This window comes from Corvus brachyrhynchos, unplaced genomic scaffold (assembly GCF_000691975.1).
Source record: "Corvus brachyrhynchos isolate BGI_N302 unplaced genomic scaffold, ASM69197v1 scaffold23, whole genome shotgun sequence".
NCBI lineage: Eukaryota > Metazoa > Chordata > Aves > Passeriformes > Corvidae > Corvus > Corvus brachyrhynchos.
In genome coordinates, this window is record NW_008238983.1 from 11,711,493 (window position 1) to 11,727,318 (window position 15,826).

The window sequence follows — 15,826 nt, forward strand, 5'->3', positions numbered from 1 at the left end:
CCTCAAGAGCAACAGAATCTTTCTGTGAAGAGCAGCATTACCCTTCTTAAACTGAAAGATTAACATCTGATCAGAAAATTGAGCCCAATGTTAACAAATCTGATTTTCCATACGCACTGCCTACACTGAAGGATTAAATCTTTCTTGGTCTTCTGGACCAGATTCTTAAGTGTAACATGCACACTTGAAGCACTAAAGAAGTTCAGATGACCTACAAGTAAACACATGGGAGGTAACACTCTCGACACATTAAATACGCATCTGGAAGACAAAAGCTCTGACCACTACTAGGGTGAGGGCTACAGAGGTCACATCAAAAAAGATAAATGTTCACTAAAGGGGTTAAGATCCCTCAACTGATTTTAGCAGATAATGTAGGCATAAAGCTACAAGACTGCACTAAGAGCCAAGATAAGTTCCTGATCTCTTGAATAGTACTACTGTGAATGCCTGTCAGAGTGCCTCATCCTGCAAGGAAACTATCTTCTAAAGATATGCTTCTGGAAACCAAGAAAGACTACCACATGCAGGTGTATCCTCCCGGGACATTTCCATTTTAAAACATGCTCTTTAATCAGTTTCAACTTCCTGATTAAGAACTTCGTACCCAGAAGGAAGATTTCTACTTGTCATAGCCCTGATTACCGAGAACTCTAATTTACTTTAATGCTGGAAAAAAACAAAGTATGGAAGATACCTAGAAACTCAAGAGTTACTGATGAACTTCTGCCTAGACACAGTGAAACACTGCAGTCATATGACAGATGAAGAACTGAAGCAATCTTAAAATGCAGACTTCTCTTCCTGACACAGGAGGAGAACAAAATAAAATCCTTTATTCTTCTGCAGAATGCATTTCCCATCATAAAAAGACCCAGGACCTCATCACCAAGAGAGTATTTACTTGCCAAAAACTCATTACTAACTAGGTCTGGCCATAAGAGGTTATTTCAATTCCATTAGTAACTCAAGGCTTAAGATACCTGGTAAACTTTTTAGTTAACAATAGCTACCATTTCAGAGCTTTCCATTTCCAAGACAGTATGCTTTCTTAAAAGCTGAAGTCACCTAAGACTAATTCATGACCCCAGTTTGTTTAAGTCTGGCTCAATGCTAAAGGAGTCTAACTATCCTAAAGTCAGTATTCAGAAATAAGAACTTAAACAGTAGAATGCAAGTCGCCTGATAATGGGATGTATTTGGGTTTTCAGCCCTGTCTCCAAGAATGAGCTACAGAAGTCTTGGCAAAAAATCCTTATTGTTCCCACTCTCAAAATCTCTTCCACTAATTAAACAATTTTTTTTTCCTCTTTCCCATAACATTCAGGAGCTGGAAGCTGTGAGAGAACAATGACCAGTACAGTAAAAATCATGTTCCATCTTTGAAAGCAAAGAACTGAAAACTGTTGTTTATAGTTAACACTTTACATTGTACATTTTCAAAGTGTTCCTCTCCTTTCTTATAATTATAGTGATTTAACAGATTACTGCTGCCAGTCTAACTCCTTCTGCCTCTTTTCCCATTCTGGCATTCTCCATTACACCTGCATTAGAATCTGGCATTATTATGAGCTAATCCACAGAGGTGAACCACAGAAACAGTAATCCCCTTCTTACTAGTTTTACTTTCTGAATCAGTTCACCACAAGATTAGGTGAACACCAGTGCAGAAATGCTGGAGCAGCTAATGAAAGGAAATTCGGCTAGCAAATACATCCTGTTACTGAATTGGCTTAGTAAAGTGTAAAACCACACTCCTTTGAACGTAAAGCAACACCAGAGAACTTCAGACATGTCATAGTTTGGGGCCATGCGCAGGAGAAGAACTTCAATGCACGCTCTCACTTGAACAGTTTTAGCCCCAGCGAACTTAACTCCGCTTGATAAAACACCACGCTTCCAAGGTGACTTTATGATCAACCCCCGCCCTCAACCCACTTCTTCCACATTGTGTGCCATTTTCCTTCTTGGTAGGTGGAGCCATAACTTCAACTATGGTGTAAATAAAGTAGAATTGAGATGAACAAAATTTCTACTTCTATGGAAGATCACAAGATAATTTGCATCAATACAGTTGCTCCACTTCCACTGGCCAGCCTATAAACAATACAGGTCTTGAGTTGAGGTGAAATTGGTTGGTTTTTCTGCCTTTCATTGCAAAAAGAAATTGGTCATTGTGACTACAGAAGGGGAAAAGTGAAAGAATATAGGACACACAAGCAAACTGAAAAATATGCATCCTCTAAAAGCATTCATGTTTGTTTTACAGAAGGACAACTGAAAACATTATCTAATTAGTATCCACCAGATTAAATACAAGTACAGTACCCCTTCAGTCACAGCTCATTATATCCTGAGAGGTCTGACTGCAAGCTTTTTCCATGTTTTATCAATACTCACTGTATTTCAGATGAGCCATCTTAAATAAAAAAGGCCCCAAGAGTGTGTGATTTAAAACTTCCTTTGTTGCCCAATATTTTCATTTCACAGGCTTTCAACTGGTCTGTATTGTTAACAATATAAAAATATTTCCAGTTTAATTTTCAAGTTATGCATTAAATTATAGGACTCATTATGAAAGCTGAACATGCACCATACTAGACTACAAATACTGTATTTAGGTTTTCTTTCATCCTAAAATTACTTAGGTACCTCTCTGGGGTTTTTTTTTCATGGGAGGGAATGTTAAGATATGGCAAGATTACAACTTAAGACTTTGGCACCAGAAACTACTCTGAAGTCGACTCTTTCAAAATTATGTGCTTCTCTCCTTACTTCACTGACCTCACATCAGAAAAATCCCACTTTACTTGCTGAATTACAAATTCCCTCTGCATCCTCTACTGCTTAGAACAACTTATTGAATAAAATTACTTTAGAATTTTGTATTCAAAATTGTGCCTCCTGCAGCTTTGCAGAAATTTACTCTTACTTCAAGTGGATATGGAGAAGAGACTGCTCAAGGAACTGATACAGAAGAACCGAGGAAGAGCACGAGACAGTATAAAACACCACACTGTCAGAGATACAGGTTAAAAACCTCAAAAACAAACATGGGGCCATACAGTGAAAGGAAAATAGGCAAAAGCAGCGCTAGAAAAATATGTTCCCTTCTGGTCCACAGGAAGTGTTAGTAATCTGCACAGCAAGAAAAAGAAAAAAGAATGCAGTTTTAAAGGATCTGGGGGCTTACACTCTTAAATGCCCCAAATCAAATGTCAATTAAATGCTTTTCCCCACTAACACCAGGCTGTCCTGCACTTAGGGTTGCCACTGCTTTATTTGCAAACAACCTATCTGCAAGCCAGCACTTACATCTCTCTGAAAACGAAACATTAAGAGGCTTTTTTAAGAGTTTGCCTCTATTTGTTCAGGAAGGGGAGAAGCTTAAGACAAAACTTGCATTATTCTACACAAAGATGATCAACTATTCATACATTTGAACAGTTACTCTGGTTAGGACACAAGAATATTCAGGCATATAGAAAGAAGAGAGAAACGTGCGTAGCTCCTGCTCTCAGGATGAGAATTTTATGTGGCAACCTCCTTTTGCCCCCACTCCTTACACATACAATTTCAACTACAACTCTACAAATTAATCATTCATTAAGATGGATTTAACAAGACTGCAAGAGCAGCTGTTACATATTCTGAAGTGTCTGTCTCTCTACTGCAGATAAGCATGCCTTATGCCTGCAAATTTCATCACTTTAAAAAAGCACATTTATCCAGACAAGGTACGTCATATACTCTATTACCTCTCTGTGAATATGGAATCACAATAGTTCCTGCTAATAAACTGAAATTTAGTCTGGCTAATAGGAAGGAAGGTGAGATGGTTGATAAATTCATTAGGCATGTTGAGTTCAAGTACTAAGCCTCAATTACTGCAAAGCAAGTAACAGTTCCAAAAATAAGTGTGGATCTTGTATGCATTCAGCAGAACTGTAAGAATAATGAGTCTTATTCTTATCAGTCATATTTATATATTAGTCTCAGAATGTAAGCATTCAATCAAGATACTGAATACATAATACAATACAGTGACAGGACACATTCACAAAACACTGAAGCTCAGCATATTCTCCAGCTGATGGGGCTGAACCGTGGGGAGATTATGCACTGACATTCTGATGAAAGCTTTTTATAACCCTGCAAGGGTTACAGTTAAAATTTCAAAAAGAGTCTGAAAGAAGACACGGTAAATGTTAAGAAGTTAAAAAGAGGCAAGGACTGTGTCACCTCTAAAGCTAGACTACAGGGGTACCTTTTTCACTGAAACTTCAACTACCTTGGCATGACTGCATCGTTTTGAGAACTCGGAGGTCTTCACGAAATTACCTCATCTTAGAAGCCCACACAACATTATCACCAGAAACATGGAGAAGGTGTATGAAATTTGTTAGAACCAAACTTGTAGCAGACAACTCGGAGTTTCTGTGACGGATATGACATTATCTATCCATAAGGTAACAGGAGAATTTCCTATGAGCCATTTTATCTGCTACTGATATGCAGGCATCACTGTCACATAAAATATTAAGCTTTATTTGGCATCACATCATCAAAACTGCAAAGCAGTTAGCACCAGAAAGTAAACCAGACCAACATGAGACTGCAAAAACATACCTAGGATTATTTCTTACTTGGCAGAGACTGTTGATCAAGCAGTAGATATTCTCTAGCACTACTCTAGGATTTCCTGAGCTAATGAAAAGCATTTTTCCACAATGCTTAAGCAACAAGAAATCCTGGTCACCAGTTATAGAGTGCAGGTCCAGAATGAAAAAAAAAAAAGCACCCAGAAAAAAAAAAAAGCCAAGCAAGCAACCAACACAAAGAGCATTTTCAAGGTGCCCAGAAAAAAAAAAAAGCCAAGCAAGCAAGCAAGCAACCAACACAAAGAGCATTTTCAAGAGGAATTTGGTCACTGCTTGGATTTTGAGACTGACATCTCCAACTAGCCAAAACAAGTAGAGAGCTGGGGGTGAACATAGCTCATTCCCATCTGGTTTCAGATTCTCATAACAATCACTTAACTCAGTGTGAAGGTGAGATTTTTTAATGCCAGAGGCTTGTTTTCTGTTGTGGAACAGTTTGATTCTTGCTTCCATACAGTAAAAATTCACACACTTTTCACTGTCCTTGATGACAAAGACATTTATAAAGCATCTTCCTTTATTCACTTCAACATTTGTTGGATCATGTGGGAATGTATTGTACAACTTACCTGTTTGCAGGAGTGAGGAATATACACAGCATTTTTTCAGGCCAGCATAGGGTATTTGAAATCAGCAGAAAGCTTCATTGAGAGAAGACTTACTACACAGATCAGTTTGATAATTAACATAATTGAGAAAAATATGTGTACAGTCTAATATGATCTGATAACCAGATTCCTTGTATCCATAAGATTTTTTTAATATGAGTTCTTTAGTTTGCTCCTGATCACTAATATTTACATTCTTCACAGATCCAAGGTAACAAGGCAGGAATTTTAATACTCAGTATCTTGAGAAGAACTGTATTAGAAGTACTGGTGAGTGAGTCAGAGCTCTGTATTGACACGTGCAGTAAGGCAACCCCATAAACTGAACAGGTCTCCCACTAACAGTTACAGTGACACCCAAAGGAAGAACAGGCTTCTCTTGCACAAGGTCTTTGATCCAAAATTTACTGGCCCTTTGAAAAGATGCCCTTTGTGGTTAAGATTTTGCAGTTGGCTAAGACACCTACTAAAGACAGCATGGCTAGAATTTCATTGGCCAGAGAGTGCTAGATTAAGGCATTTTGTAAATAGCTTTGCTACTCCGGGAAATCCGTAAAAGGGTACCTTTTGTTCAAATTATGATTTGGTCTCGTTAGATCCAATTTTGGGCTGTGTAGACAGTAGCCCAGAAGTGTGTTCTCCTGCAAGCTAATCCTAGATGTGCAAACATGAAAGCCAACATCCTCCTGAGTTTCAGATGGTATGCTGAGAAAAAGCACATAAATCTAAATTATATGGGGAAAGAGAAGAAAGAGGCAGTTCTCTTGTTCCCCAGTGGTACCCAAGTTCTCATCTTCAAAAGGTTGCCACCAGTATGGAGAACTCAGGGTAGTAACTGTAGGCTCTTATATTCCTACACTTCCATTTTTCTGAGCATATACAGCCATTGAGAGGTTGGCTTCTGAATGTTAGCTCTGGTTAATGCCAATCCAGTCTCGAGAAAAACATGCTCCTTGTTTTTGTTCTGAAACCTGTTCTCCTGCTGCCAGAATTAATCTATACTCATTGCTTCAGCTGACAGACTCGCAAGTCCAAGACACCAGAACCCTTATCTATTCAGCTGCTGAGTCATATTTACAGATTATTAGTGCAAAATCTGTAATGCTGTCAGAACTCCAAGGAAGCAAATCTTTAAAAACCATAGAGCATGCTGTATTGCAACCAACTATCCAATTATAGGGTTTAATAAAAATTCTAGGATCCCTATGAGCAATACTGCACTGCTCTGATAACGCCTGCACACTCAATATATGCTGCCAATATTGTTTCCAGGACATGTTGACAAACACACGCCAAGACCTCCAGACTTATCACCAGTGAACAGTGATGTGATGATTTCAGAAGACAACTACTACTGTGCTGGAGTGGATGGCTGGAAAGGGGCAGCGTGACAAAGTAATGTCACAAGTTTCCAAGTCTATTACCTCTTCCTCAACACAAGTAAGCTGACTTCTATTATATTAGTAGGAGAACTCAGAAAGGACCAGATGCAGCTGATCACTATTACCAGTGAAACTTTAGCAGTAAGTAGAAAAGCAAATACGCTATCTAGTCCCTCCAATTTAGCAGATACGATCTTGCACCTCATAAACAGCAAAAGATATTCTGCAGTCATGAAAAATGCACCTCCTGAAACAATGTCTTAATGTAGACTTTGTGTTTAAGGTTAATAGCAACATAGGGAATAACATCTTGCTATTAAAATAAAACTTTAATTATTGGGAAGAGGTCAGTAAGCTGTAACTCTGTGGTCTCCTTGTCACCTGCATTTTCTTTATAATCTGTACCTTGCCTTCAGTCTTCCAGTATCGGAAAAGTTTAGAGGATTTAACTTTAAATAAAAACAGAATCCTTCCCAAAGAACAAGCCTCCCACAAGATCAGAGGTAACACTACATGTAACTCCAAAGTGATGAGATGCACCACATTCATAATTACCTTCTTCTGAAGCTGATAGCAAAGCTCACCACATCATGCCTATTAATACTGCACCAGAAGTTTTGGCACGAACACCAAGTTGGCACACATGCCAGATGTTCCTCTACTGCAACCTGGGCACAGCATTATGCCAGATCATGGCACAGATCACCTGACTATGGCGGAATAGGATTCTCTTCCTGAATCAGGTGCAGCTCAGGACTGCTCAGCCAGAACTTGCTCTTCCTCACACATCCAAGTAAGAGTAGGATGAACTCATCAGTCATTTGTCAGAAACCTACCATTCCATTCCAAATTAAGATAACATGCCACCACAGTCTGCTAAGGACATATGACCTGGCCTTTCTCACAAGGACATGGTTTTTTATTTTGTTAGAAAACGTAGCATTTCCTTTTACTTTGTGAATGCCGAAGTTGATTTCAGTTCTATTTTGTTGAGAGCTTTCTTTTCACTTTTCATTAATTTCTCTGGCATCAGGCAATGAAGTTTCACCTTCAACATCAGGTTAAACAGGACTAAGGGGAGTTCATAATGACTCACCACACAATACTGTGCACTCCCAATGTAATAAGGAAATACTTGCATTTTTTCATAAAATTTATTACAGCAAAATCTTTCCCACTGATATACTTAAACCAGGAGCATGGCTAATAGTGTCACTGGCAAGTATCATGCTGTTCTTTGTTCATTAGCCAGATGGTACAACTAAAACATTTGTCCTGTTTACTGAAGGTGGCATAAAAAGGCAATTCAACACCAAAAAAACAGTAGCGTAAAGTAATTACAGGAAGTAACCAGAACATATAATGGCAGTGCTTGTCCCTCAAAAGTTACTAAATTTTTGTTGAATACAATTCCCAATTTTTAATTCCATATTTGACTAGATTTTGAAAGCAGCCAAGAAACAGGTATTTGGACCTCTCTTGGCATCATCCAGTTATTCACTATCATAGTTGACTGCATATTACATCTTGTTCCATCACTGCCTCTACCTACGACAAAATGCTTCAGAAGATGTACAGTGAGCCACTCATGCCTTGTAATGCTGTGCTTTATAATCTGCACTGCCCAATTCTGCACTCATTTAACTTTATACCAAAATGAAACCACCTGGCAGAACCTTAAAGAATCTGGGAACATACCTCAAGAGACTGCAGCCTCCTGTTCCAGGAAGTTATAATAAAGCCCAGCAATTACTTTCAAATAAGGAAGCTGACAAGACTTTATGCAAGTGCCCTGTCACCATTAAAACATGAACTAACTGCTTGGCTGAAAATAATGAGTATTATTCACCTTCACAGCACAATTTAATGGTCATGTTCAATTTCAGGTATGGGGAACAAGGATCAGAATTTGACAATGGAAGATTTTGCTTAATGGAAGAATATATGAAGACATTTCTACTCTTCTGCTTAATTAGCTACTGTTAAATTGGGTTGTTATATTTCTTTACATCTAACTACTACCACAAAGGGTACCAAGGATTTAGGATGGAAATAAGACCCATTCTATTTAATTAGAAAAATATTTAATTTCAATAATTTTTCTGAGCAGGGGACATTACTGATTTGCTGTAGCAGCTTAGGGATAGTATCACACTAACTGCTATTATATCAACTGAGGCTTTGAAGATAAACTCTGCTACTTACTAGTTTAACCCATTAAAAGAAAAAGCTTACAATGTCACTGCTGGAGAGTGATGACACGGAAGAGGCAGATGAACCAGAGGATAACTGTTGTGTACTGGCCAATGACAATGCCAAGTGTTGATTGTAAGGTGGTTCAGAGTCTCTGTTCTGCTGCTGTTCTCCATTGCAGAGAGCTATCTGGTCTCTTATTTTCAACCTATTATCTGTTAACAGAAAACATAAGTATCATTTAAGAGCACAGAATACAAACACGTGGGCCTTGAAGTCTAAGAAGAGCTGCAGTTTAACAAGCTAATTGAAAAACAGGCTCAGAGAAAACTAATCTTGGGTTAGAAAGTTACAAGTTCCTTTTATTTTTTTCCTGTATATCTGAATGATTAATTTCAAGGCATGAGTATTTTGAATTACATCAAATTCAAGAAAAAATTTTAAGTTGGTTTCCTGCTATACCTACCAAGTTCAGGTGATAAATTAATTTTGCTCCCCCACTTCTTTTTAATCCAGGCCCTGTAGTCAATCACTTCTTGGGTCACTTTGATGATTCTACCTAATGTGCTAAAAAAATTTTTCAATTAAGTATTAAACAAAGACTGTTGGTTACATATTTGCAAGCATTTTAACAAGCTACCAAATTATGCTAAAAGTCAGTTTAAGATATCCCTAAGCAAAGAATCTTTTTGAACCTTCCTTTTTTTAGCACACCATTTAATCCACTGTAGCACCACTTATATTCATATTTTTCTTCTACCATACTAACATGCAAGCAGTGACACATAGGTAAGATTTTTACTCTGTATTTCTAAATGGAGAGCATATTAACTATAAAGAATGTACATGCTGGTAACAGTGCACTTGATAAAAGCAATTTATGGTTCTTGCATTTCTCCATACAGAAAGTTTTTCCACAGAGTCTGGGTTATAAACAGGTATGGGACGCACGGAAAACATGAACATCCCAGCACCATGACTGGCTGTCTGGAGAGAGTCATTCACTAATCCTTGCTTCCAGATTTACAAAACAACTTCAAAGGTGTTACGGCCCCCACAAGTATAAAGGAAGTACCATGGATCGTGAGGTAGTGCAACAAGAAACGGACTGGCTCCAAAACAAGTTAGAATTTTAATAAATTCGTAACAGTAAGAGGCTCAGAGAAAAAGCTTACCTGGTAAAAAGTTATCAACAAAGCAGTGTTTTTCCAACACCTTCCCAACATTCAGCTATTTGAATCGTACTTCTTGAGCAGGAGTGAGCTGTCTTCTTGTTTGAGAGATAAATTTTCAAGCTTTCTTTTCATCAGAGACTAGTCACTGAAACACTAACTTTAAACTCCATGCTCAAGACACATGAAGAAATTACTATTGTACAAAAATGGGCTGTGCAAAGTTACCACTTTGGAACACGTAATGTTAATTTTTTTAATCTTCAATGTTTATATTAAAGTTCATTTTGTATTTTGCATCACAAAGGTACCTGGTACCTGTACTGGAATTTTCTTTTGGTTTAGGTGTACAATGGGAAGGTAGGACATACAAAACCCTAATATAGTTAGACTACCTTTACTAGGTTTCATAGTAACACTTGAAGTAGTGATACTTCTATTGTCCTAGGGATTACTATTTCATGCAAGACCAAACACCACATGTTCCATGTCAGTCTTCCAGCTTTAAAGGCATGTTACTGTTAGTACTAAAAAAGTCAGCCCAGCATTTTAAGCAAACATTGAACCAAATTATATAATCTAAATTACAAGTCCAATAGCTGCAGATGAGCCACTAGGACAGAATGTATGTCATCCACCATTCTATTTATGTAATGTAGATAAAATGATGCATGCTGGAAAATAAAATCTTGAATTTTACATGCAGATTAAAGGTGTGGTTGTCACCACTTAAAAATTAAAGCTCTGGGTTATAACAGATGATTCTTTGGGAACATTCAAGAGCTAAGCAGAGCACACTAAGAAAAGAACAAATAAACCAGAGGATCACATTTTGTTAATGTATGTATGCTCCCATGATGTAGCAGCATTTTGAATACTCAATGCAGTTCGGGTTTCTCAAAAACTAAGTTGAGCAAGAGGAGACAGAATGAAGACAGGGATGACCATGCAGAGATTCAGCTGTGGCCCTCGCAGTTCTCAAGACAGGAATGTCAGTATGGGACTCAAACATGCACCAGACTGGGTCTCTTCAGCACCAGGACAGAGAAGGAAATCTTGCAGTTAAGAAGTTTCATCTGAGAATTAGCCTTCAGAAATAGTTGAGCTTTTACTCCAGGATAATGCATAAATTTAAAACTACCACCAGCTGTGGCCTTAGAACCAGAAAGTGAACATGGGCTGAGTAACATAAGCTGATATATATAAGGAGTTTGTCAAGCCTGATGCTTCTTGGAGAACTTTCCTGGAAGTAAATCAAGAGTCACGATTTCATATACCAGAAGCAAAATGAACAATACAGGTTGGTATTTTTATCAGACTGGGTGACTGATATACTAAAAATGCCTGCTATCAAATAGGCCTAATAGGTGAAGCGACTGCTACACCAACAATTGTGGCAGAGCTGCATGCACAGAATGGGGGAATAAATTCTCCCACCAGTTTCTTTCAAAGAGCATGGAGATCAAAGCCCTAAACTCTCTTTTTTGGTATAAAGGTAGAAAAAAGGAAATTCACTCAGTTATAAGGTCAGGAGTCCAAAGGCAGATCCATGCTACATTGCTTGCGCAGCAAAATTGAAAGCATTCATTATGAGACATCAGAAACTGAAAGGTGATTAAGGTTATACTGACATATAGCAGCAAAGAAGAGGAAGCAAGCGTGATCAAACCAGATACCGACCTCAAAGAACACCATTTCCTATGTATGGGACTCAAGCATATCCATGGGTTCAAAGAACAATTTCTTAAAACAAGTATTTGGGAATTGTGCTTAAATCTGTTTTCAACACTGAAGAAACTTAGGAACAAAAAACCTATTCATCTACCTTGCCTTCATTATGAGAAAATTTCACGCATTTGGGGCTTTTATTTTGACAGCGGCCAAAATTTCTACTAGTGTCTGAGACAAACAATTCTTCAAAGATGCTTGTTTGGAAGACATGAAAAAATACAGTTAACTGGTTAGTAAAATTAGACAGCTCTCCTGAGAAAGATGTCCCTTTAAGTTTTTTCCCTTAATATTATCATACAGTAAGACCAGGAATAAGATATTTACAGGCCTAGCTTATTTTATAGTAAGAACTCAGACGCTCCTCCTTTTACACACTGCAAGACCTTGGTTCACAGGGACACTTTCTAACTCTCATTACACCGCAACTACTGGGCAAATCAATCTTAAGATCGCTCTTAAAAGGATCAGAGTGATGAAATCACATTCAGCAAAACCAAATATGGAAAGCTCCAGTCAAGCTTCACATGAACAGGTAAAAGTGAAAGCATAAGGGGAAATGGCCTCAGGCTGCACCACAGAAGGTTTAGATAGGATATTAGGAAAAATTTCACCAGCAAACAGGTTGTCCAGCACTGGAACAGGGTGTCCAGGGAAGTGATGAAGTTCCTGTGCCTGGGTGTATTTAAAAGCCATGTAAATATGGCACTGAGGGACAGGGTTTAATGGTGAACATAGCAGTGGCTGGGTTAACAGCTGAACCTGATGATCTTAGGGGTCTTTTCCAACCTGAATGATTCTATGAAAATATCATTCCTCACAGACTAAAGAGGTGAGCTCACTTAAGATGCACACTCTTTAAAAAAAATCTTTCCCAGAGACAGGCTAGGGCCAAAGATCATATGAAAGCTGTTCAAAACACATACTGACACCAATCCTTAAGCAGGAGATATCCTGTCCATAACTGAGCTAGACTCATGTGGCCCTAAATATTAAGAAATCCATCATGATTTTCAATCACCTTGGCTGAAGACACAACACCAAACTTCACCTTGCATACAAATTGTACAAGTTCAAAATGGATCAGTCTCTGTTTTCCTAAAAGGAACTTCTTTTTCCAAGATGACAGGAAGCTGTTAGCTCTAATAAAATCAACCAAACTGTCAATCAAGCTCTCCTGAGCTGTTCTTGGAAGGGGACAGGTGGGATTGACTGGGGACAAAACAGTAAAGTAATTTCTGTAGCTGTAAGAATTACCTTCAGTATTCAGCTGGAAAGCTTTTCCAGGACAGAAGATAGCTTTTAATTCCCACTACATCTCACATGTTCTATTTGGAAGCCTGAATGAAGATGGTAGTAAGAGTGATGTGAATCTATCCCTTATTATTCTGAGGGACCTCCTACTACAGAACATGAAGAAGAAAAAGGCCTATGCTGCTGAAGGAATAAAATCTGACTTTTTTTTCCCCACTGGGAACATCAGAAGCAGCAGTTGTCTAGAAAGCCTTAAATTAACGGAGACATTTGGTCATCTGTGTTGGTCAGACCCTGAAAAAGAATCACAACGATCACCAAGAAAGATGTGAAATCTACTGAGAGTGACATCTATGAAACAGAACTCTGTACACAGAAACCTTCCCTGGAAAGAGGAAATCTGAATTCAAACCCAACAGACAGTTCAAGCACAAACCATCCCACTTAAGAAAACACTGGCCCCAATTAGGACAAAACTCAATAAACTCAGCCTGGGGAGTTCAGCCTCCTGCAACTTCCTATCCTTTTAAGTACTCTTCATTTACTCCTGATCCCTCTAGTAGAATGTCATGTAGCCAGTCCCTGGTCTCAAATGGAGCCCACTGTTTATAGTTACAGTTCTGCTGTAGTTTAACCTACCTACTAACAAGTCTAGAAAAGGGAAAAAATGGATCAGGACAAAGAGCTCCCTGACAGCCAGGCTTTAGGTCAGGCCACCAGAAAGGTCTTTATACAGAGCATGGACCACTCTGCCCCACAAACATACCCGGATTACCCAAGTACATCAAGTTTAACTGAGACCAAACATGGACTGTTGATTTCTACAACAAACTTGTTACCAAACAGCTCATCATCCACTTACAAGCCGTTTGGCACTGACAACACTGGTGCTAGGGGAAGTATTTGTGGACAGAACTTTGCTGAATGCTGTTCCTCTTGCAAACAAGCCAGTGGCATGATGGGTTCTGACATTCACTGGCACAGACAGCCCAGAACTCGCAGACAGGTTGGACATAACACCTGAACACCACTGCTTGGACTGCTCCACAGGTTTGCAGTTGTGACAAAATTCAAACATTTCCCCAGATACAGTAACAAGTACAAGTCCATGAAAAGTGCATGTATTGATGACACCTGAGGCTCCCATTAAATGCTTTACAAATACACTTTTTGATGTCTGTAGTAAATACAGATACCTCATAAGAGAAAGACTGTATCCTTCAGAAAAAAACAGAGAAGTTAATGGAGGCCAGGACCCAAGACAAGCAAACTTCCAGAATATCCCTAAGTTACTCTATCTGTACTTGGGTAAGAAAAAAGTTTCATTTAGTACCAAGAATTGTCAGCCAATACACATTTAACAGTGACCTTTAATATCTTAAGCCAGCAGTCTCAAATGTCAACATGCAACACTGTACCACTCCTTCTGTACCTCCATCACAGTGCGGTCCCAACCTTTGTAAATTTAATACCACTGAAAACCTAAAGGATTTACAGGACTACTATCAGTTTTAAACTCACAAGTAAAAGACTCCATCCACTTTGATGTAAAGAGGAAAACTATTTCACCTTCCAATGACATTAATGCTGGAAGTTTACATCATAACTAGAGTTTCTAATTGTATCAAGATGGTTTGTGTGACACATTACAGCCATCCCTCCCTGTGATTAGCTAGGTAGCTCAAAGCCATTGGGATTTTAGGGAAGTCTCAGGGAAGAGACATCCTTTGATATAGCCCAAATTCACATGGAGGCTTAGAACAAAAGGTGCTAGAGCAGATACATGAATGGAAATATCACCCTGCTGCCATGCCTTCATTGTCTTTCTCCTCTTCCTTTCAAAAAGCAGAAATTGTGAAGGTGAGAGCTCAGAAAGTACTGGTTGTGTTTCTATAAAAGACACTAAGAACTGCATTAAAAATGGCATGTCTAGAAATATGGTACTTTTAATGGCAGTTCTGAGATTATGATCAAACTGAACTGATTCTAATAATATTTTTTATATAGTACTTTGAATTATTTTTTTAATTTTTAAATACACATCAAGTCTTTTAAAACAGCTTATGGGGGCATGTATTAAAAGGGAAATTCTTAGCCTTGTTGCTAGTTTTCTAATTGTCTGAACAAACAATTTGACCACACACATTTCTTTCTGCCACAATACAGACATGCATCATACTAAACATTAAACCAGCAAACCTTCCTTTGAAATACTTTAAGCAGAATGTTTGAGGAAAGACCAATTATGTTCTGGCTCCCTTCCAGTCTAACAGAATCTCACATTGGACTCATCCTGGGTTTTATCACACTCTCTTCATTTCAATGCTGCACATTGAGGCATTGCACTCTCACATCCCTGGGCAGCTTAAATTTCTGTGCAGATTTCAATACAGCCACAGTTAAACAATAAATAACAATAGTCCTTTTATGAATCTAGACCCAAACATTCCTAACTGATTACACAGACAAATGGATATTGAAAAAGTGAACTAATTACCTCTCAGAATCTCTATTTGGGTATGATCTTGCAAGTGGTGATACTGCATGGCTAAGAACAATGTAGGCATAATCAAAAACTTGTTTCACTTGCATGGCACCGTAAGAACTTCTGCCAACGTCGTTTCCTGAAATAATGTGACAATCATCAGATCATCTTTTTTTAATATCAGTTACCAAAAAATTATTCAGACTTAAAGCTCAGAAGCCTTAACAATACAAGCTTAACTCTGTTTAAACTGGTTATCCCACCCTAGCCACATCAGGAACACCTAAGTGTGCCTATCTCAACAAAAGAACTTGACCTTAGGAATAACACTTAACATTATGCA

At 38.3% G+C, this 15,826-nt stretch overlaps 1 protein-coding gene across 4 annotated transcripts in view; it reads right to left on the reverse strand.

Moving 5' to 3' along the window:
• The window catches only part of PAPD7 (poly(A) RNA polymerase D7, non-canonical), a 42,909-nt gene that overhangs the window by 14,338 nt on the left and 12,745 nt on the right, over nucleotides 1-15,826 (reverse strand). For all 4 annotated transcript variants that reach the window (XM_017738746.1, XM_008637209.2, XM_017738747.1 and 1 more), the window contains exons 7-9: nucleotides 15,496-15,622; nucleotides 9,311-9,411; nucleotides 8,887-9,059 (exon numbers count right to left, since the gene is read on the reverse strand). In XM_017738746.1, coding sequence (XP_017594235.1) covers nucleotides 8,887-9,059; nucleotides 9,311-9,411; nucleotides 15,496-15,622 — 401 coding nt within the window. The remainder of the gene's footprint in view (nucleotides 1-8,886; nucleotides 9,060-9,310; nucleotides 9,412-15,495; nucleotides 15,623-15,826) is intronic.